This window comes from Heteronotia binoei, unplaced genomic scaffold (genome assembly GCF_032191835.1).
Source record: "Heteronotia binoei isolate CCM8104 ecotype False Entrance Well unplaced genomic scaffold, APGP_CSIRO_Hbin_v1 ptg001113l, whole genome shotgun sequence".
NCBI classification, from domain to species: Eukaryota; Metazoa; Chordata; class Lepidosauria; order Squamata; family Gekkonidae; genus Heteronotia; species Heteronotia binoei.
Genome location: NW_026800178.1, coordinates 97,426 through 120,271, shown reverse-complemented (window position 1 = coordinate 120,271; position 22,846 = coordinate 97,426). Strand labels below are relative to the sequence as shown.

The 22,846-nt window shown below is 52.9% G+C and overlaps 1 protein-coding gene across 1 annotated transcript in view; it reads left to right on the top strand.

Annotated features, from left to right (window-relative positions):
* LOC132590903 (collagen alpha-1(V) chain-like) overlaps nt 1-22,846 on the top strand; it is a gene marked incomplete at both ends in the record, with an annotated part of 136,449 nt that overhangs the window by 18,114 nt on the left and 95,489 nt on the right. The window contains 6 exon segments of the mRNA XM_060263828.1: nt 8,858-9,196; nt 11,081-11,227; nt 11,661-11,825; nt 15,841-15,900; nt 19,988-20,029; nt 20,152-20,214. Coding sequence (XP_060119811.1) covers nt 8,858-9,196; nt 11,081-11,227; nt 11,661-11,825; nt 15,841-15,900; nt 19,988-20,029; nt 20,152-20,214 — 816 coding nt within the window.

Genomic DNA, 22,846 nt, shown 5'->3' with positions numbered 1-22,846 from the left:
ATAGTACAGCCCCCTTTTCTTCACATGGACTGTTGTGTGATGTTCCACCGAAACCTGTGGGCCGTTGTGTTTCCCAGCCCAATTAAGGAACACACGGAAAGATCCTGGGAAGAGAATAATAATAATAATTTTTATTTATATCCCACCCTCCCCGCCGAGGCAGGCACAGGGCGGCTCACAGACATGGAAAGTGCCATGATTACAGTAAATACATTATACGATAAAATACAATAAAATACATTAAATACCGTATTTTTCGGTCCATAGGACGCACCGGACCATAAGACGCAGGTGCCTGGCTGGGAGACAAGCGGCGACTCCCTCCGCCCCCACCGCAAACCCAGCACTTCGCAGGGAGCGATCTCGCCGCTTGTCTCCCAGCCAGGCACGCAGGCGCGGGGGAAGCATGCCTGGCCGGGAGACAAGCGGCGAGATCGCTCCCTGCGAAGTGCTGGGTTTGCGATGGGGGCAGAGGGAGCGATCTCGCCGCTTGTCTCCCGGTGGCTGCAGGCCCCTCCCCCACTCATCTTTTAGTATTCGGACCATAAGACACACGCACTTCCCCCCCCACTTTTTTGGGGGGGGAAAGTGCATCGTATGGTCCGAAAAATACGGTAAATAAATAAATTAATTAAAACCACTACAGTTAAGGTGCTATAATACCAGACAGTATATATCAGACGGCTAGGTGTCACGTCAGGATTCAATCTTGTAGGCCATTTGAAAAAGGATAGTTTTGCAGGCCCTGCGGAACTGATTACAGTCCCGCAGGGCTCGAACCTCCACTGGTAATTGGTTCCACCAATGGGGAGCCATCACTGAAATAACTGAAAAAGCTTTATTAATAAGAATATACCACTACTGATAGGGAGAGATCTGGGCCCACGAGACACAAAAGGACCTCAGGACATTCCAGCTCTCCGGTGAGACAAAGGATTGCAGAAAGTTTTGTACCGGTTGTGATGCATGAATACATTAAACATTCAAGCAGACCTTATCAGATACAAAACGAGGCCTCAGGGTTTTGGCACCTTTCCATTGGCAGGTCTTAATTTGGGGTGGGCTTGGTGGCCCCGGGGCACAGAGTGGTAAACCAGCCGTACTGCAGTACTGTGATCTGAACTCTCTGCTCAGACATGAGTTCTATCCCAGCTGGTTTAGGTAGCCAGCCAGCCCAAGGTTGACTCAGCCTTCCATCCTTCCGAGGTCGGTCAAAGGAGTCCCCAGCTTGCTGGGGGGAAAGCGTAGAGGACTGGGGAAGGCAATGGCAAACCACCCCAAAAAACCGTGAAAATGTTGCTGTCACCCCAGAGTCGGAAACGACTGGTGCTTGCACAGGGGACCTTTCCTTTCCTGGTGAAATCAGATCTTGTTTACCCATCCAGGAGAGATGCTCTGATACCCTAGAAGGGGCGATAAAGTACCCCGCTTTCCTGTTTTCCTCCTCCTGATCTCTGGACCATTTGGTGACAGTTCAGTGTTAAATCAGGCTCTCCTCTATTGGAATGTAGATTGATGCCCACATCAGTGTCTTGTAAGGATATTTCCCCATGTTTCTGCCTTTCTAAATTGCCCTGTTTCCCAGGAAAGATATCATCTTTATGGTGTTGTTAAGGGACCACAGCACCCTTTTGCAGTTTAAGTTTCCCCCTGCCAGGGAAAGAAAGAAAGAAAGAAAGAAAGAAAGAAAGAAAGAAAGAAAGAAAGAAAGAAAGAAAGAAAGAAAGAAAGAAAGAAAGAAAGAAAGAAAGAAAGAAAGAAAGAAAGAAAGAAAGCCTCCTGTATTCTTCACTATTCTACTTACATGCATTGCTACTGATTAGAACATAAGAACATAAGAGAAGCCATGTTGGATCAGGCCCATGGCCCATCCAGTCCAACACTCTGTGTCACACAGTGGAGAAAAATTTTATATACACACATACACTGTGGCTAATAGCCACTGATGGACCTGTGCTCCATATTTTTATCTAAACCCCTCTTAAAGGTGGCTATGCTTGTGGCCACCACCACCTCCTGTGGAAGTGAATTCCACATGTTAATCACCCTTTGGGTGAAGAAGTACTTCCTTTTATCCGTTTTAACCTGCCTGCTCAGCAATTTCATCCAATGCCCACGAGTTCTTGTATTGTGAGAAAGGGAGAAAAGTACTTCTTTCTCTACTTTCTCCATCCCATGCATTATCTTGTAAACCTCTATCATGTCACCCCGCAGTCGACGTTTCTCCAAGCTAAAGAGTCCCAAGCGTTTCAACCTTTCTTCATAGGGAAAGTGTTCCAGCCTTTTAATCATTCTAGTTGCCCTTTTCTGGACTTTCTCCAATGCTATAATATCCTTTTTGAGGTGCGGCGACCAGAACTGCACACAGTACTCCAAATGAGACCGCACCATCGATTTATACAGGGGCATTATGATACTGGCTGATTTGTTTTCAATTCCCTTCCTAATAATTCCCAGCATGGCGTTGGCCTTTTTTATTGCAAACGCACACTGTCTTGACATTTTCAGTGAGTTATCTACCATGACCCCAAGATCTCTCTCTTGGTCAGTCTCTGCCAGTTCACACCCCATCAACTTGTATTTGTAGCTGGGATTCTTGGCCCCAATGTGCATTACTTTGCACTTGGCCACATTGAACCGCATCTGCCACGTTGATGCCCACTCACCCAGCCTCAACAGATCCCTTTGGAGTTCCTCACAGTCCTCGCTGGTTCTCACCACCCTGAACAATTTAGTGTCATCCGCAAACTTGGCCACTTCACTGCTCACTCCCAACTCTAAATCACTTATGAACAAGTTAAAGAGCATGGGACCCAGTACCGAGCCCTGCGGCACCCCACTGCTTACCGTCCTTCACTGTGAAGACTGCCCATTTATACTCACTCTGCTTCCTATTACTCAGCCAGTTTTTGATCCACAAGAGGACCTGTCCCTTTACTCCATGACTCTCAAGCTTTCTAAGGAGCCTTTGATGAGGAACTTTATCAAAAGCTTTCTGGAAGTCATAGCTGGCATATGGGTAGTGATAGGAAATATCAGGATGAAATACCAAGATATGCTGGAGCTAGATCTCAGTCACCATGTCCAACACAGCCACAGCTGTGGGCAGGGCTGGCACTGGGCTTTTGCGGCTCCAGGCCGCCTTCACGGTTGTGCCCCTCCCCGCCCTGGGGAGTCTGAGCGTTGTGGCGCCTCCTTGTTCCTCTGCCCGGCTGCCGGGTGGGGGGAAAGGGGCCGCGGGACGGCCTGTCTCGTCCTGAGGCTGTCTTCTGTCGCAGGGGAGGTCTCCTCCGAGCCCGGCTGGGAAGCTAGGCTTGGAAGAGAGCGCAAACTGGGCTGCAGACACTCCGCTCTCAGCTTCCATGGCCGTACACCCCGGAAGCTGAGAGCTAGGATTGCCAAGTCCAATTCAATCAATACCTGGGGGCTTTGGGGGTGGAGCCAGGAGACTTTGGGGGTGGAGCCAGGAGCAAGGCTGTGACAAGCTTAATTGAACTCCACAGGGAGTTCTGGCTGTCACATTTAAAGGGACCGCACGTCTTTTAAACGCCTTCCTCCTATCGGAAAGAATGAAGGATAGGGGCACCTTCTTCGGGGGCTCATAGAAGTGGACCCCCTGGCCCAACCGTTCCAAAACTTGGAGGGTAGTTTGGGAAGAGGCACTGAATGCTATGCAAAAAAGTTTGGTGCCTCTACCTAAAAACACAGTCCACCCCCCCCCCCAAGACCTGTGGATCCATTCTCTATTATTTCCTATGGAAATAAGTCTCCATAAGGAATAACAGAGCTGCCGCAGACATTTCCCTCCCCTCCCCCCCCCGGCTTCCTGATGACCCTGAAGCAGGGGGGGGAGCTTCCAAACCGGGGGATGCCCTGCCCCCACCTGGGGATTGGCAACCCTAGAGAGCAGCACAGCATTGGGAGTAGGGTTGCCAATTCCGATTCAAGAAACATCTGGGGACTTTGGGGGTGGAGCCTGGAGACTTTGGGGGTGGAGCCAGGAGACATTAGGGGTGGAGCCAAGATCAAGGCTGTGACAAGCATAATTGAACTCCAAAGGGAGTTCTGGCCATCACATTTAAAGGGACGGCACACCTTTTCACTGCCTTTCTTCCATAGGAATTAATGGATAGGTGCACCTTCTTTTGGGGCTCATAGAATTGGACCCCCTGGTCCAATCTTTTTGAAACTTGGGGGGTATTTTGGGGAGAGGCACTAGATGCTATACCGAAAATTTGGTGCCTCTACCCCAAAAAACAGCCCCCCCAGATACCCATGGATCAATTCTCCATGATTTTCTATGGGAATAAATCTCCATAGGGAATAATAGAGTGTCCAGCAGACATTTCCCTCCCCTCCCCCCGCTTTCTGACGACCCTGAAGCGGGGGGAGGGCCTCCAAACCAGGGAATCCCCTGCCCCCACCTGGGGATTGGCAACCCTAAGTGGGAGAGGCCGGGCCTACCTCGCCGACTCCCACACGCCGGCCCTGGCTGTGGGGCTGCAGGTTTTCTAGTTAGCAGCAGGCTGGCTGAGACGGCAAAAGCTGAAAAGCAGAGTTCATTCCGGGTTCTGGACACTCCTGGAGAGAAGCTGTCCAGGAATCGTCTGGGATGGGAACCTCCCCCGTTTGCCCCGAGGGCGGGAAGCAGGAGAGGCAGGTTTCCGTCTCTTTGCCACGTCCAGAATTTACGGCCTTGTTCGTTCGCGAACAGGGAGGACGTTCTTTGCCGGTGACGTCGCTGTCCTTACCTTCCCGGCTGAAGTTGACAGCTTTCCTGCCGGCGCTTCACAGAGCTGAGCAGACGCAGGCTGGCCACAAGGGCACCCAGCGTTGCCACTCACAGAATTCCAGGCCCGGCGTTTTTCCAAAACCATTTCCCTCCAGCGTCATTTCCCACAGATACACTGCTCGTTGACGCATGGAGCTTTTCCCACTCATGACTGTCCTGTTTTCCATCCAGAGAGCGTCTTGATATTTGGGCAGGTGTGTGTGTGTGTTTTAAAAATATGCCTTTTAAAAATTGCCTTCGCGGGCACAGAGGGGGGCAGGAGGATGGTTGGCACCAATAAGAACAGAAGAGAAGCCCTGTTGGATCAGGCCGAACGCCCCTCCAGTCCAACACTCTGTGTCACATGTTGGATCAGGCCATGTTGGATCAGGCCAATGGCCCATCCAGTCCAGCACTCTGTGTCACTTAAGAGAAGCCATGTTGGATCAGGCCAGTGGCCCCTCCAGTCCAACACTCTGTGTCACATAAGAGAAGCCATGTTGGATCAGGCCAATGGCCCATCCAGTCCAGCCCTCTGTGTCACATAAGAGAAGCCATGTTGGATCAGGCCAATGGCCCATCCAGTCCAGCACTCTGTGTCACTTAAGAGAAGCCATGTTGGATCAGGCCAATGGCCCATCCAGTCCAGCACTCTGTGTCACTTAAGAGAAGCCATGTTGGATCAGGCCAATGGCCCATCCAGTCCAACATTCTGTGTCACACAGTGGCCAAAAATTTATATATATATATACACACACATTGACTAATAGCCACTGATGGACCTCTGCTCCATATTTTTATCTAACCCCCTCTTGAAGCTGGCTATGCTTGTAGCTGCTACCACCTCCTGTGGCAGTGAATTCCACATGTTAATCACCCTTTGGATGAAGAAGTACCTCCTTTTATCCATTCAGCAATTTCATCGAAAGCCCACGAGTTCTTGTATTGTGAGAAAGGGAGAAAAGTACTTCTTTCTCTACCTTCTCTGTCCCATGCATAATCTTGTAAACCTCTTATCATGTCACCCTGCAGTTGACGTTTCTGCAAGCTAAAGAGCTCCAAGCGTTTTAACCTTTCTTCATAGGGGAAGTGTTCCAACCTTTTAATCATTCTTGTTGCCCTTTTCTGCACTTTTTCCAATGCTATAATATCCTTTTTGAGGTGCGGTGACCAGAATTGCACACAGTATTCCAAATGGGACCGCACCATCGATTTATACAGGGGCATTATGATACTGTACTTTATTATTAGATACTATTATATTATTAGACAGACAGTACCTTTATTGATATAGTAAAAAAACCACCTTAGAATAACATTTAAGATCGATAAATAAGTCTATCATATACAAAAGTTTAAATAAGAAGAAGAAGAATTGCAGATTTTTACCCCGCCCTTCTCCCTGAATCAGAGATTCAGAGTGGCTTTTAATTATACAATAATTAAAATAAAACATCAATTTTATAACGGAACATAATTGGATTTAATTTTCAGAATATCCTCCAAAATTTTGCAACTTCTGTAGTGATTTCCACTACCAAATAATTCAATAGGAGATGACAATTCATAGAATCATAGAGTTGGAAGGGAGCTCCAGGGTCATCTAGTCCAACCCCCTGCACAATGCAGGAAACTCACAAACCCCTCTCCCTAAATTCACAGGATCCTCATTGCTGTCAGGTAGCCACCTAGCCTCTGTTGAAAAACCTCCAGGGAAGGAGAGCCCACTACCTCCCGAGGAGGAAGCCTGTTCCACTGAGGAACCGCTCTAACAGTCAGGAAGTTCTTCCTAATGCTGAGCCAGAAACTCTGGATTCGAGTCCAGGAACGCTGTAGAAACCAACACGATTTTTGAACATATGAACATATATGAACATATGAAGCTGCCTTCTACTGAATCAGTCCCCCCCATGGGTCCATCAAAGTCAGTATTGTCTACTCAGACTGGCAGTGGCTCTCCAGGGTCTCAAGCTGAAGTTTTTCACATCTATTTGCCTGGACCCTTTTTTGGAGATGCCAGGGATTGAACCTGGGACCTTCTGCTTCCCAAGCAGATGCTCTACCACTGAGCCACCGTCCCTCCCCTATTTTTTTGAGCGTTATGAGTTTTGAAGAGCCAAAGCTCTGGTTTCTGACAAAGGACACTCGGACTCTCATGCCCTGACGACTTTGTTGACCCCTGTGGTGCTCCTGGATTCGAATCCAGCTTTCCCCCTAAGAAAGAACCACTCAGAGGCTCCACTGTTCCCTCTTGCAGCTTTTACGGGCTTGCAGAAGAGACAGGGCCCTCTTGATTTCTTCGAATGGACTCTATTTATTTAAAACACTTTGCACGTCGCTCTCTTAATCAACCTTTCCAAGTCCCCTTCCAACAACAGCAGCAGCGTGTCCCAGCGAAAACATGAAATGAAGAGTCGTTAGCACATGGTGAAGCTAAAAACAGCTGCACAGAAATTGAACCCTGAAAGAGCAAAAAAATCACTGGGAGGCAACCGTTGAGTTAAGAACATGAGAAGCCCTGTTGGATCAGGCCAATGGCCCATTCAGTCCAACACTCTGTGTCACATAAGAACATAAGAGAAGCTCTGTTGGATCAGGCCAGTGGCCCCTCCAGTCCAACACTCTGAGTCACAGAAGAACATAAGAGTAGCCATGTTGGATCAGGCCAGTGGCCCCTCCAGTCCAACACTCTGTGTCACATAAGAACATAAGAGTAGCCCTGTTGGATCAGGCCAATGGCCCCTCCAGTCCAACACTCTGTGTCACATAAGAACATAAGAGTAGCCATGTTGGATCAGGCCAGTGGCCCCTCCAGTCCAACACTCTGTGTCACATAAGAACATAAGAGAAGCCCTGTTGGATCAGGCCAGTGGCCCATCCAGTCCAACACTCTGTGTCACATAAGAACATAAGAGAAGCCATGTTGGATCAGGCCATGGCCTATCCAGTCCAACACTCTGTGTCACATAAGAACATAAGAGAAGCCATGTTGGATCAGGCCAATGGGCCATCCAGTCCAACACTCTGTGTCACATAAGAGCATAAGAGAAGCCCTGTTGGATCAGGCCAATGGCCCATCCAGTCCAACACTCTGTGTCACATAAGAGCATAAGAGAAGCCCTGTTGGATCAGGCCAATGGCCCATCCAGTCCAACACTCTGTGTCACATAAGAACAGAAGAGAAGCCCTGTTGGATCAGGCCAGTGGCCCCTCCAGTCCAACACTCTGTGTCACAGAAGAACATAATAGAAGCCATGTTGGATCAGGCCAATGGCCCATCCAGTCCAATACTCTGTGTCACATAAGAACATAAGAGAAGCCCTGTTGGATCAGGCCAATGGCCCATCCAGTCCAACACTCTGTGTCACATAAGAACATAATAGAAGCCATGTTGGATCAGGCCAATGGCCCATCCAGTCCAACACTCTGTGTCACATAAGAACATAAGAGAAGCCATGTTGGATCAGGCCAATGGCCCATCCAGTCCAACACTCTGTGTCACATAAGAACATAATAGAAGCCATGTTGGATCAGGCCAATGGCCCATCCAGTCCAACACTCTGTGTCACATAAGAACATAAGAGAAGCCATGCTGGATCAGGCCAATGGCCCATCCAGTACAACACTCTGTGTCACACAGCGGCCAAAACCCAGGAACCATCAGGAGATCCACCAGTGGGGCCTCCTGATTGGGCACAGCATTTTTATGAGTTGATGATAGCTGAGTAAAGCGTTGGCTCTCGTGACTCACTGATAAGAGCAGCGCACTCTGCACATGGGCAGAGGCAGGGCAGGCTCAGGCTCTGCTGAATGCATGAGATGTTCTGGCCAAACTCTGTGGCCTGGTCTTCAGAAGGACGTGGGGGGGGGGCAGATATGGTGGGAATGAGCGGGGGGGCTGGCTTGGGAGGGGGGGGTCACCCAGCCCCTGGGCTCTCTCTGCTTCTGGACTCACAGCCCTGTTTGTCTTTGCTTCCTGTGTCTGTTGTTTCTCTTCTTCATCATCCATCTCATCATCATCATCACCATCACCACCACGACCTCCATCATGACCTTCACCTCTTCCTCCACCGCCGTCGTCACTAGAAAGCGGCCAAGGCCCCCACCAAACCCAAAACGAAGCAGCCCCAGAAACGCCAGCTAATGGGCACGTCGCCCACCTATGCCAAGGCGGGGACCAAAAACGGGAAGTACCCCAGTAACGCGAAATATCCCAGCAATGGGAAGTCCCCTAACAATGGGAAGTATCCCGGAAATGGGAAGTCCCCCTCAGGCAACGGGAAGTCCTACAGCGGGGGCAGCAGCAGTGCCAAGGCGACTTCGGCGGGCAAATCCTCCGCCACGAAAACCTCCCTGGGCAAAAGCGGGAACCAGGCCTACGCCGGCACTGGGGGAGTCCGGAGTCCGGGCAACAGCTACCAGCAGGTAGAGCGAGAGGAAAGGATGCAGGCTGGTGCGGGGCACAGCCTGGGATCCTGGGGGAGGGCCGGGGACACCGCCCTCCCCCCAAACACCCCTTCTGTATCCACGTCTCCGTGTGTCTCCCCTCCCATCCGTGTGTCTCCATTCATTGTCATGCATGTTCCCGAAATATGGGCCATTGGGAAGCCGTCCCAGGCAAGGGAAATGAGCAGACAGAGCCAGGAGACTTGTGAATACGACGCTCCCCGTTGAGCTGGGCAGGATCGGACCACGGCCTTCCAAGTTTTGGCTCTGCATTTCTCTTGCAGCTCCCTTCCCAAACACGGACCCCCCCCATACAAGGCTGGCTTCTTTATCCCAGCATGGTGTATGGTTCTGCCCCCACCCCAAGATCAATTTGCTCCATGGTGGGAAAATGATCTCGGATGGGAAATCCTCCTTTTCTGCTTCCAGGGCACAAGAGAACATGTTTATACTAATTATATTCTCTGTGTGTATGTGTGTGTGTCTCCCCCTCCCTCTCTCTCTCCCTCCCTCTCCTCCTCTCCCTCCCTCTCTCTCTCCCTCCTTCTCTCTCCACCTTCTCCCTCCCTATCTTCCCCTCTCCTTCCCTCTCTTTTCCTCTCTCTCCCTCCCCCTCTCGCCCCTCTCTCTGTCACTCTCTCTCTCCCCTCTCTCTCGCCCTTCTCCCTCCCTATCTCCCCCTCCCCTTCCCTCCCTCCCCCTCTCTCCTTCACTCTCTCTCTCCCCTCTCTCTCCCCCTTCTCCCTCCCTATCTCCCCCTCTCCTTCCCTCTCTCTCCCTCTCTCCTTCACTCTCTCTCTCCCCTCTCTCTCGCCCTTCTCCCTCCCTATCTCCCCCTCCCCTTCCCTCCCTCCCCCTCTCTCCTTCACTCTCTCTCTCCCCTCTCTCTCCCCCTTCTCCCTCCCTATCTCCCCCTCCCCTTCCCTCCCTCCCCCTCTCTCCTTCACTCTCTCTCTCCCCTCTCTCTCCCCCTTCTCCCTCCCTATCTCCCCCTCTCCTTCCCTCTCTCTCCCTCTTGCCCCTCTCCCTCTCACCCCTCTCTCCTTCCCTCCCCCTCTCCTTCCCTCTCTCTCCCCCCTCTCCCCCTCTCCCTCCCCCTCTCGCCCCTCTCTCCTTCCCTCCCTATCTCCCCCTCTCCTTCCCTCTCTCTCCCCCCCTCTCCCTCCCCCTCTCTCCTTCCCTCCCTATCTCCCCCTCTCCTTCCCTCTCTCTCCCTCCCCCTCTCGCCCCTCTCCTTCCTCCCTCTCCCTTTCTCCTTCCCTTTCTCTCCTTCCCTCTCCCCTTCTCCTTCCCTCTCTCTCTCTCCCTCCCCCTCTCCTTCCCTCTCCTTCCCTCTCTCTCCCGCCCCTCTCCCTCCACCTCTCACCCCTCTCTCCTTCCCTTCCTATCTCCCCCTCTCCTTCCCCCTCTCTCTCTCTCCCTCCCCCTCTCTCACCCCTCTCCCTCCCTCTCCCGTTCTCCTTCCCTCTCTCCCTCTCCTTCCCTCCCTCCCCCTCTCTCTCTCCCTCCCTCTCTCCCCTCTCCCTCTCCTTCCCATTCTCTCCCTCCCCCTCGCTCTCTCCCTCTTTCTCGCCCCTCTCCCTCCCTCCCTCCCTCTCTCCCCTCCCCCTCTCCTTCCCATTCTCTCCCTCCTTCTCTCTCCTCCCTCCCTTTCTTGCTCTCCCCCCTCCCACCCTCTCTCTCCTGTTTTCTGCCCTCTCTACTCCCTTCCACCCTCCCCTCCATTCTCTCTCAAACGCACCAACCGCCTTGTGCACATCCACACAACCCCAACTTATGTTCCTTACACCTCCTTGGCTTTCAATCCTTTCACCGCCACCTGTGCTCATTTGGTAACCAACCCGCCTCCACCCACACCCCAAGGACGTGGGTCCGCTACCCACAGAGGAATCCTGGGGGGTTCACGAATACCCTGACTACACCCTCCCACCAGACGCCGAAGGCACCTATTGGGACGAGAGCCCCACAGCGGGGGCATCCCCTCCTGCACCCTCTTCGCCCCAGGGAGAGGTAAATGCCCCCACCCTTGGCATGAGATTGGAGGGGGAGAGGTGCTAGTGCAGGGGACCCAGAGAGGGTGCCCGCTGACACCTATCTTTTTAGAAAATGGGCAGGACTAAGTGTGGCTTTTGCCCAGGAGGGCCTCTGATTGGCCACTGGAAATTTGACCGGCTTGTGTAGATTTTTAAAAAATCGTTGGCTTGGCAGCAGCTGCCACCAAAACCTTTACTGTGTGGCAGCCATTTTGTGTTTGGCTCTGGCGGCGGCCATTTTGGGACAGCCATGTTGTGGCTGGCTTTTGTCTCTGGTGGCAAGGATTGGGTTCTCTGGTGCTGAGCTGAACGCTGAGCTAATTTTTCTTGGGCAAAGGATGTGGGTGTGGGGCTTGGCACCATGGTCTCCTGTAACGTGTTGTTGGGTTCCTGTCTTGCGGGGGCATCAGGAGGAAGTGTCTGGCCCCCACCATGCTGAGGAGGAAGTGTTCACAGAAGAAGAAGTGCCCAGAGTGGGGCTGGAGTATACATATGGCCGTGCTAATTACGGAGAGGGGGCAGAGCCGTCTGAGCTGGGCCCAGCGCTCTCAGCCAAGACCCCACACAGCGGAGGCGTAAGTCTGTGGGCACCACCCTTCCTTTCCCCCGTTGTCATGGTGACACTGTCTTCCTCTCTCGAGGACCTGCTCCCTGTTTGTTGCAGTCGTGTGATGTCACTTCCTCTTGCTGTTGGCTGCCATCCTGATTGGCTGATGGCCTGTGATGTGTACAGCCAGTATTCTTTTATCTAATTGTTAACAGCGTTGCCTTAATTTCGTTGGTGCCGCTGGCTGCTGAGTTGCAACGTCTGTCCCTGTTCAGTCATCTGTGTGTGTAGTTGCAATCTGCAGTTTGTCGTGCCGCAGCAGTTTCCGCCATTTTGTCATTGTGTGGCTGTAGCTATGGTTTTTGCTGCTTCCTGTTCAATGTTGCCCTTTTCTGGCTGGCTCTGGGTCATTTCCTGTCAGACGTTGGCTGATCCAACATGGCTTCTCTTATGTTATGTTCATTTCCTGCGATCACTGTGGGGGAGGGGCTACTTCCTTTGCCATGCAAGGCCACTTCCTGTTTGCAATAGGGACCCCCAAATCTCTGTTCTCCTGTCCTCCTTTCTGGCTGCTGTTTGTGGTTTATGCTTGCCACAGGGTGACTGTGTTATCCATTTTCAGCTGTTTTGTTTTGAGGGATTCCCGATTACTTGATTTCTCTTTCCCATGATGTCATCACTTTCCTTCAAAAAGTCACTTCCTGTGATGTCATCACCCTCCATTCTTCATAGGTTCCCATCCCAGCAACTGAAGTGCTGAGTCCCTTCAGTGCTTCCTTCGGCTTTTGTGATGTCATTCTCATGTCCCCCCCCGCCCTCCTCCAAGGATGGTTCTAGCGCTAGCCTCAGTTACCGATTTGGGGGACGGGCAGAAGCTCCCAAATGGGACACGGTAATTCGCAGGCCACGCTACCACCTTGGAAGGGTGCCCCCACCTCTCAATGTCTCCCCCCGTAGACCTCGTCTCCACAGGTTTGTGTACAGGAATCCCGAAGATCTGGAACTGGAAGGGGGTTTTGGGGAGGTGGGAAGACCCCATTTTGCTGCCTTTTGGGGGGGGCACCCCCTTAGGATAAAACAGGATTTGGCCCCTCTGATTCAGAAGAGAGACCTCCAAATGGGCCAAAATCTCCTGGATCTCTTCCTATTTCAAACAGGGCATCACAAAACCAAAGGTGAAAATGTATCTGTTGGTAGTTCTGTAGCGTCCTCTGTCCAGTTTGAGTGAGGTCTAAAGTCAGAATATTTGTGTCCTGCACCCCACTTCTACACAGACCTCTCTGGGAGGTGGAGACCCCCCCCCCCAACACACGAGCGGTCCCACCTTGCCCAGACTGATCTAGCTTTGGCCTAGGGTTGCCAATCCCCAGGTGGGGCCAGGGGATCCCCCGGTTTGGAGGCCCTCTCCCCCTCCCTTCAGGATCATCAGAAAGTGTGTGTGTGGGGAAATGTCTGCTGGGCACTCCATTATTCTTTATGGAGACCGATTCCCGTAAGGTTTAATGGAGAATTGATCTGTGGGTATCTTGGGCTTGTGGGGGGGGGCTGTTTTTTGAGATAGAGGCACCAAATCTACAGCATAGCATCCGATGCCTCTCCTCAAAACACCCTCCAAGTTTCAAAAAGATTGGACCAAGAGGTCCAAGTCTATGAGCCCTCAAAGAAGGTGCCCTAGCCTTCATTATTCCCAGTCGAGGGAAGGCATTTCAAAGGTGTGTGGCCCCTTTCAATGCGATGGCCAGAATTCCCTGTGGAGTTCTATTGTGCTTATCACAACCTTGCTCCTCGCTCCCCCCCCAAGGTCCCCAGATATTTCCTGAGTCGGACCCTAGATGCCACTCTATGCCATCTAGGATTTTCTGTTACATGCACTGTGAGAGTGATCTTGCTCCTTACCTGGAGTCTTGTGTTCAGTTTTGGGCACCACATTTTAAGGATCTAGGCAAACTGGAACAGATCCAGAGGAGGGCGACGAAGATGGTGAGGGGTCTGGAGACCAAGTCCTCTGAGGAAAGGTTGAAGGAGCTGGGGATGTTTAGCCTGGAGAGGAGGCGGCTGAGAGGTGATAGGATCACCATCTTCACGTACTTGAAGGGCTGTCCTCTAGAGGATGGTGTGGAATTGTTTTCTGTGGCCCCGGAAGGTAGGACCAGAACCAACGGGTTGAAATTCAATCAAAAGAGTTTCCGGCTCAACATTAGGAAGAACTTCCTGACCGTTAGAGCGGTTCCTCAGTGGAACAGGCTTCCTCGGGAGGTGGTGGGCTCTCCTCCCTGGGAGGTTTTTCAACAGAGGCTAGATTGCCACCTGACATCGATGAAGATCCTGTGAATTTAGGGGGAGGCGTTTGTGAGTTTCCTGCATTGAGCAGGGGGTTGGACTAGATGACCCTGGAGGTCCCTTCCAACTCTATTATTCTAAACCAGAAGAGTTTCCGGCTCAACATTAGGAAGAACTTCCTAACCGTTAGAGCGGTTCTTCAGTGGAACAGGCTTCCTCCTTCGGGAGGCGGTGGGCTCTCCTTCCTTGGAGGTTTTTCAACAGAGGCTAGATGGCCAACTGCCAGCGATGAAGATCCTGTGAATTTAGGGAGAGGTGTTTGTGAGTTTCCTGCATTGAGCAGGGGGTTGGACTAGATGATCCTTCCAACTCTAGGATTCTACGATTCTAAAACTCTAGGATCTATCTCCATGTATTTAGCAGCAGAATTTCAACCCAGTTCTTTATTTTGAGAGTGCCTTTCTCTTTAATTCGGCATTTAGTCTTGCGCCTCCCCGAATCAATTTTTGCCCTGCCCTGGAAGGCCCCCCGTTTAGCCTAATCATATCCGATCTCAGAAGCTAAGCAGAGCCAGCCCCACCTGGCATTTGGAGGGGAGACCCACAACGGTAGGGTTGCCAAGTCCAACTCAAGAACTATCTGGGGACTTGGGGGGCGGAGCCAGGAGACTTGGGGGGGGGGTGGAGACAGGAGAGTTCGGGGGTGGAGCCAGCAGCCAGGTTGTAACAAGCAGAATTGAACTCCCAAGGGAGTTCTGACCATCACATTTAAAGGGACTGCACTCCTTTCAAATACCTTCCCTCCATTGGAAATTATGAAGGAAGGGAGCACCTTCTTTGGGGGCTCATAGAATTGGACCCCCTAGTTCAATCCATTTGAAACTTGGAGGGCCCTTTGAGGAGAGGTACGGGATGCTATGCTGCAAGTTTGGTGCCTCTTCCTCAAAAAACAGCTCCCTGAGAGCCCCATATACCCACGGCAATTCTCCGTTATACCCTATGGGGATTGGTCTCTGTAGGGAATAATGGAGTGCCTAGCAGATATTTCCCTCCCATCCCCGTCCAGCTTCCTGATGACCCTGAAGCGGGGGGAGGGCCTTCAAACCAGGGGGTCCCCTGCCCCCACCTGGGGAATGGCAAGTCTACCCAACGAAACCCCGGGTCCTGAGGCTCAGGCAAGCCGTGGCAAATCTCTAGCCTAGAAAACCCTACGGTTGTGGCTTGACAATAAAGAAATCAGGTTGTTCTTGGACTGAAGTTCTCGTGACCAGATTGGGGGAAGCCTTTCAACTTGGGGGGCGGGGGGGCCTGAATTGTGCTCATGGGAAGAGGGCGTGCAAAGGGGTGCACACAGGTCCAAACAAATCAGGGCATTCTGAAGTGCACGAAAACCACAGGCCAACCGTGGCCCCCAGCCCCTGGGTCACCTTGGTTGGAGCCGGCAAGAAAGGGGTTGATATGAAGGGCCCCCTCCCTTGGGAGCCCTGAAACCCACCCACCCGCCCCAGATCCAGAGAGGCCTGGCCCGCTCGTGGACTTGGAGGTCCTCAGCCCTAACAAGAATGTTAAAAGCGACACACCTGAAAACAAGTAGCAGAACTTACCAGATGCCAAAAAAGAGAGGAAGCGCATAAGTTGGAGGCCCTCCAAGAATGGAACTACCTCTGTCCGGATGAGGAGGCCTGGGGGGATGAGGGGTGTGGCGGGGAGGCTCCACTATACTGACCGGACCTCTCTTTCCGGTTACATGTGTGTCACCCACAGGCAGTGCGAGGAGCCCGCGGCTACAAAGGAGAGAAGGGGGAGCCGGCGGTCATCGAACCGGTAAGTCCCACGGAAAGGTCTGGTCCCGGACTGGGGGGCGGAGGGCAATGGACACGGAGCTTTCTCTTAGTAGGACTGGGTAGGGGAGCTATAACTAGGAGGACTGTGTGAGGCGCTGTTTATCAGGAAAAAGTGTGGCGCTGAGATTAGTACTGGGGAGGGATGGTGGCTCAGTGGTAGAGCCTCTCCTTGGCATGCAGGTTCAATCCCCGGCATCTCCCCTTAGAAGGACCAGGCAGGAGGTGATGGGAAAGACCTCGGCCAGACACCCTGGAGAGCCACGGAGAGGAGCCGTAGCTCAGTGGCAGAGCCTCTGCTTGGCATGCAGAAGGTCCCAGGTTCAATCCCCGGCACCTCCTCTTAGAAGGAGCAGGCAGGAGGTGATGGGAAAGACCTCGGCCTGAGACCCCGGAGAGGAGCCGTAGCTCAGTGGCAGAGCCTCTGCTTGGCATGCAGAAGGTCTCAGGTTCAATCCCCGGCATCTCCCCTTAGAAGGATCAGGCAGGAGGTGATGGGAAAGACCTCGGCCTGAGACCCTGGAGAGCCCCGGAGAGGGGCCATAGCTCATTGGCAGAGCCTCTGCTTGGCATGCAGAAGGTCCCAGGTTCAATCCCCGGCATCTCCCCTTAGAAGGACCAGGCAGGAGGTGATGGGAAAGACCTCAGCCTGAGACCCTGGAGAGCCATGGAGAGGGGCCGTAGCTCAATGACAGAGCCTCTGCTTGGCATGCAGAAGGTCCCAGGTTCAATCCCCGGCATCTCCCCTTAGAAGGACCAGGCAGGAGGTGATGCGAAAGACCTCGGCCTGAGACCCTGGAGAGCCACGGAGAGGGGCCGTAGCTCATTGGCAGAGCCTTTGCTTGGCATGCAGAAGGTCCCAGGTTCAATCCCCGGCATCTCCCCTTAGAAGGACCAGGCAGGAGGTGATGGGAAAGACCTCGGCCTGAGACCCTGGAGAGCCACGGAGAGGAGCCGTAGCTCAGTGGCAGAGCCTCTGCTTGGCATGAAGAAGGTCCCAGGTTCAATCCCCGGTATCTCCCCTTAGAAGGACCAGGCAGGAGGTGATGGGAAAGACCTCAGCCTGAGACTCTGGAGACTAAAGGAGAAGGGCTGTGGCTCAGTGGCAGAGCCTCTGCTTGGCATGCAGAAGGTCCCAGGTTCAATCCCCGGCATCTCCAACTAAAAAGGGTCCAGGCAAATAGGTGTGAAAGACCTCAGCTTCAGACCCTGGAGAGCCGCTGCCAGTCTGAGTAGACAAGACTGACTTTAGGGAGGGACAGTGGCTCAGTGATAGAGCTTCTGCTTGGTAAGCAGAAGGTCCCAGGTTCAATCCCCGGCATCTCCAACTGAAAAGGGTCCAGGCAAATAGGCGTGAAAGACCTCAGCTGGAGACCCTGAAGAGCCGCTGCCAGTTTGAGTAGACAATACTGACTTTGATGGACTCAGGGTCTGATTTGGTAGCAGGTGCATTCATGTGAGGCAGGATGCCCATTTATGTGAGGCAGGATGCCCATGTCAGAGCCGCCAGAGCCTGGGCAAATAAAGGAGTTCTCACCTAGCTCTTGAAACTTCAGAGGAGTTAATGGCATCCCTGAGGTGCCACCACAAAGAAGCCCCTGTCTCTTGTTGCCACCCTCCATGTGTCAGAAGGGAGGGGGACGATCAAGTCAGGGTCTGAAATGCCAATCTCAGTTGGCAGCTGGCATCGCTGGCAGAAGGTTGTCTTCTTCAAGTTGTATCTTCTATCCATACAAGACTATTAAAAATGCCTACCTAACCCAAAGGCTGAAAGCATGTCTTCTCTACTAAGAAGAGAGCTAGAAACTTATCCCTGCCCCCACCTCTGCTCCACATTCTTACTTCAGAGTCATGTGGTGTGCACAAATTCCAGTTCACAATTTTATAGGAACATAACAGCAGCCATGTTGGATCAGGCCAATGGCCCATCCAGTCCAACACTCTGTGTCACATAAGAGAAGCCATGTTGGATCAGGCCAATGGCCCATCCAGTCCAACACTCTGTGTCACATAAGAACATAAGAGAAGCCATGTTGGATCAGGCCAATGGCCCCTCCAGTCCAATACTCTGTGTCACATAAGAACATAAGAGAAGCCCTGTTGGATCAGGCCAATGGCCCATCAAGTCCAACACTCTGTGTCACATAAGAACATAAGAGAAGCCCTGTTGGATCAGGCCAGTGGCCCATCCAGTCCAACACTCTGTGTCACATAAGAACATAAGAGAAGCCCTGTTGGATCAGGCCAATGGCCCATCCAGTCCAACACTCTGTGTCACATAAGAAAACAAGAGAAGCCATGTTGGATCAGCCCAATGGCCCATCCAGTCCAACACTCTGTGTCACATAAGAACAGAAGAAAAGCCATGTCGGACCAGGCCAATGGCCCCTCCAGTCCAACACTCTGTGTCACACAGTGGCCAAAAAACTCAGGGGCCATCAGGAGGTCCATCAGTGGGGCCAAGGCACTAGAAGCCCTCTCACTGTTTCCCCCCCACCTCAAACACCAAGAATACAGAGCATCCCTGCCCCAGACATAAAAACATAAGAGAAGCCATGTTGGATCAGGCCAGTGGCCCATCTAGTCCAATACTCTGTGTCACAGAAGAACACAAGAGAAACCATGTTGGATCAGTCCAATGGCCCATCCAGTCCAACACTCTGTGTCACATAAGAACAGAAGAAAAGCCATGTCGGAGCAGGCCAATGGCCCCTCCAGTGCAACACTCTGTGTCACACAGTGGCCAAAAATCTCAGGGGCCATCAGGAGGTCCATCAGTGGGGCCAAGGCACTAGAAGCCCTCTCACTGTTCCCCCCCCCCACCTCAAACACCAAGAATACAGAGCATCCCTGCCCCAGACATAAAAAAATAAGAGAAGCCATTTGGATCAGGCCAATGGCCCATCTAGTCCAACACTCTGTGTCACATAAGAACACAATAGAAGCCATGTTGGATCAGGCCAATGGCCCATCTAGTCCAACACTCTGTGTCACATAAGAACACAATAGAAGCCATGTTGGATCAGGCCAATGGCCCATCCAGTCCAACACTCTGTGTCATATAGTGGCCAAAAAACCCAGGTGCCATCAGGAGGTCCATCAGTGGGGCCAGGACACTAGAAGCCCTCCCACTGTTTCCCCACCACCACCCCAAACACCAAGAATACAGAGCATCTCTGCCCCAGACATAAAAACATAAGAGAAGCCATGTGGGATCAGGCCAACAACCCATCCAGTCCAACACTCTGTGTCACACGGTGGCCAAAAAACCCAGGTGCCATCAGGAGGTCCATCGGTGAGGCCAGTATGCAGAATACAGAGCATTCTGGATGCAGAAGACAGAGCATCACTGCCCCAGACAGAGAGTTCCAACAATACCCTGTGACTGAGAGCCACTGATGGACCTCTGCTCCAGATGCTTATCCAGTGAAAGCTGTGTATGTTTGCAGCCGCCACCAATCTTGTGAGGTAGATTAGGCTGGGAGTCTGTGATTGGTATGCTGGGGAGCTTCTGTGGCACAGTGGGGACTTGAACCCGTGGTAGAGTGGGGCTTGATTCTAATTCACTCCCCGGCACCGGTTCTCACTCTGTTCCTGCCCCTTCCGTTCATTGCCGAAGAGCCAGTTGGCACCACCTGATGTTGTCTTGGGATAACAGCCCATTCTGGACTCCCCCTTCTTCCGCGCTCCCATATTCTTGAGGAGGTTTGGGGCTGAGATGAGAGCTGCTGACTTCAGGCTGTCTCTGGCACTTCTTTCTCCGCTGGGTGGCAGGCAGAAATTCTCTGGGAAGGCTCAGTGACCTAGGAATGACCGCAGGTCCCTCTGCGCGGCTCCAAGGTGCTGGAATTCCTTGTTTCGATGCTCAGAGAGCGCTTATCTCAGAATAGCCCTGAAATCGCAGCCTCTTCCCTCTGGGGGGTACAAACAACAGTCTCTTTCAGGGGAAGTTAGAGAGAGAGAGGGAACGTTTTTCTGGCCCAGAGCTGGAGGAGGAGGAGGGGGCCGCTGCCCGCCTTGGCTTCCTAACCCACCCTGGTGTTTGCGTCTTTCTCCCTCTTTCTTTTCAGGGGATGCTGGTAGAAGGTCCCCCTGGCCCTGAAGGACCTCCGGTAAGAGTCTGGGGGCTGTGCTGTGACCGGAGGAGGGAGGGCAAGCGGCTGGTGAGGCAGGCTCTCCATCTCCTGCCCCCTTTTGCTGAACGGGTGCTCTTCCTTTTTTTTCTCCTCTGCAGGGCATCAGTGGGCCGCCGGGCACCCACGGCCCACCCGGACCTCCCGGCGACCCTGGCGAGAGGGTGAGTGCGGCCAGCGGCAGGGCATTTGCCCTAAAGAAGAGCTCGCCCCTGGCACAAGCTGGGTGTGGAAAGGGAGCACTGCCCTTGGGTGATGTCGGGACAGGTGGAGGAGACGACTGTTTGGGGAGGGGCTGCGGCTGTGTGGCAGGGCATCTGCGCGGCTCGCAGAAGGTCTCAGGAGGAGTCCTCAGCAGCCTCTCCTCTCGTTCTTTCAAATATATTGTGATTGCATTTAAATCATCAGTCACAAAGGCCATTCTTATCACGTAGCGTGATCATGCACCAAACATATAACATCCCTGTGAAATTAGGGGGAGGTGTTAGCGAGTTAAGAGCCCCGTGGCGCAGAGTAGTAAAGCTGCAGTACTGCAGCCAGAGCCCTCTGCTCGCAACTTGAGTTTGATCCCCAACGGTAGCTGGTTCAGGTAGCCGGCTCCAGGTTGACTCAGCCTTCCATCCTTCCGAGGTCGGTCAGATGAGTCCCCAGCTTGCTGGGGGGAAAGTGTAGATGACTGGGGAAGGCAATGGCAAACCACCCCGTAAAAAGGTCTGCTGTGAAAACGTTGTGAAAGCAACATCACCCCTGAGTCGGAAACGACTGGTGCTTGCACAGGAGACCTTTCCTTTGCCGTTGCCTAAGAACCATAGAGTTGGAAGGGACCTCCAGGGGTCAACTAGTCCAATCCCCTGCACAATGCAGGAAACACCTCCCCCGCACATATGCATCCCCAGCAGTGTTCCCTCTCAACTGAGTTAGCATACGCTCACAGTTTCTTAGCCTCTGATTCAAACATCTTCGTCTAAGTTCAGGAAAAATGGCCACAGAAGAAGATATTGGATTTATATCCCGCCCTCCACTCCGAAGAGTCTCAGAGAGGCTCACAATCTCCTTTCCCTTCCTCCCCCACAACAGACACCCTGTGAGGTAGATGAAGATATTGGATTTATATCCCGCCCTCCACTCTGAAGAGTCTCAGAGCGGCTCACAATCTCCTTTCCCTTCCTCCCCCACAACAGACACCCTGTGAGGTAGATGAAGATATTGGATTTATATCCCGCCCTCCACTCCGAAGAGTCTCAGAGCGGCTCACAATCTCCTTTCCCTTCCTCCCGCACAACAGACACCCTGTGAGGTAGATGAAGATATTGGATTTATATCCCACCCTCCACTCTGAAGAGTCTCAGAGCGGCTCACAATCTCCTTTCCCTTCCTCCCCCACAACAGACACCCTGTGAGGTAGATGAAGATATTGGATTTATATCCCGCCCTCCACTCCGAAGAGTCTCAGAGCGGCTCTCAATCTCCTTTCCCTTCCTCCCCCACAACAGACACCCTGTGAGGTGGGTGGGGCTGGAGAGGGCTCTCACAGCAGCTGCCCTTTCAAGGACAACCTCTGCCACAGCTGTGGCTGACCCAAGGCCATTCCAGCAGCTGCAAGTGGAGGAGGGGGGAATCCAACCCGGTTCTCCCAGATAAAAGCTCTATGGCTGACCCAAGGCCATTCCAGCAGCTGCAAGTGGAGGAGTGGGGAATCAAACCTGGTTCTCCCAGATAAGAGAGCTCTGGCTGACCCAAGGCCATTCCAGCAGGTGCAAGTGTAGGAGGGGGGAATCCCGGATCTCCCAGATAAGAGAGCTCTGGCTGACCCAAGGCCATTCCAGCAGCTGCAAGTGGAGGAGTGGGGAATCAAACCTGGTTCTCCCAGATAAGAGAGCTATGGCTGACCCAAGGCCATTCCAGCAGCTGCAAGTGGAGGAGTGGGGAATCCAACCCAGTTCTCCCAGATAAGAGAGCTCTGGCTGACCCAAGGCCATTCCAGCAGCTGCAAGTGGAGGAGTGGGGAATCCAACCCGGTTCTCCCAGATAAGAGAGCTATGGCTGACCCAAGGCCATTCCAGCAGGTGCAAGTGGAGGAGGGGGGAATCCAACCCGGTTCTCCCAGATAAGAGAGCTCTGGCTGACCCAAGGCCATTCCAGCAGCTGCAAGTGGAGGAGTGGGGAATCCAACCCGGTTCTCCCAGATAAGAGAGCTCTGGCTGACCCAAGGCCATTCCAGCAGCTGCAAGTGGAGGAGTGGGGAATCCAACCCGGTTCTCCCAGATAAGAGAGCTATGGCTGACCCAAGGCCATTCCAGCAGGTGCAAGTGGAGGAGGGGGGAATCAAACCCGGTTCTCCCAGATAAGAGAGCTCTGGCTGACCCAAGGCCATTCCAGCAGCTGCAAGTGGAGGAGGGGGGAATCAAACCCGATTCTCCCAGATAAGAGAGCTCTGGCTGACCCAAGGCCATTCTAGCAGCTGCAGGTGGTGGAGTGGGGAATCAAACCCGGTTCTCCCAGATAAGAGAGATCTGGCTGACCCAAGGCCATTCTAGCAGCTGCAGGTGGAGGAGTGGGGAATCAAACCCGGTTCTCCCAGATAAGAGAGCTCTGGCTGACCCAAGGCCATTCCAGCAGCTGCAAGTGGAGGAGTGGGAAATCCAACCTGGTTCTCCCAGATAAGAGAGCTGTGGCTGACCCAAGGCCATTCCAGCAGGTGCAAGTGGAGGAGGGGGGAATCAAACCCGGTTCTCCCAGATAAGAGTGCTCTGGCTGACCCAAGGCCATTCCAGCAGCTGCAAGGGGAGGAGTGGG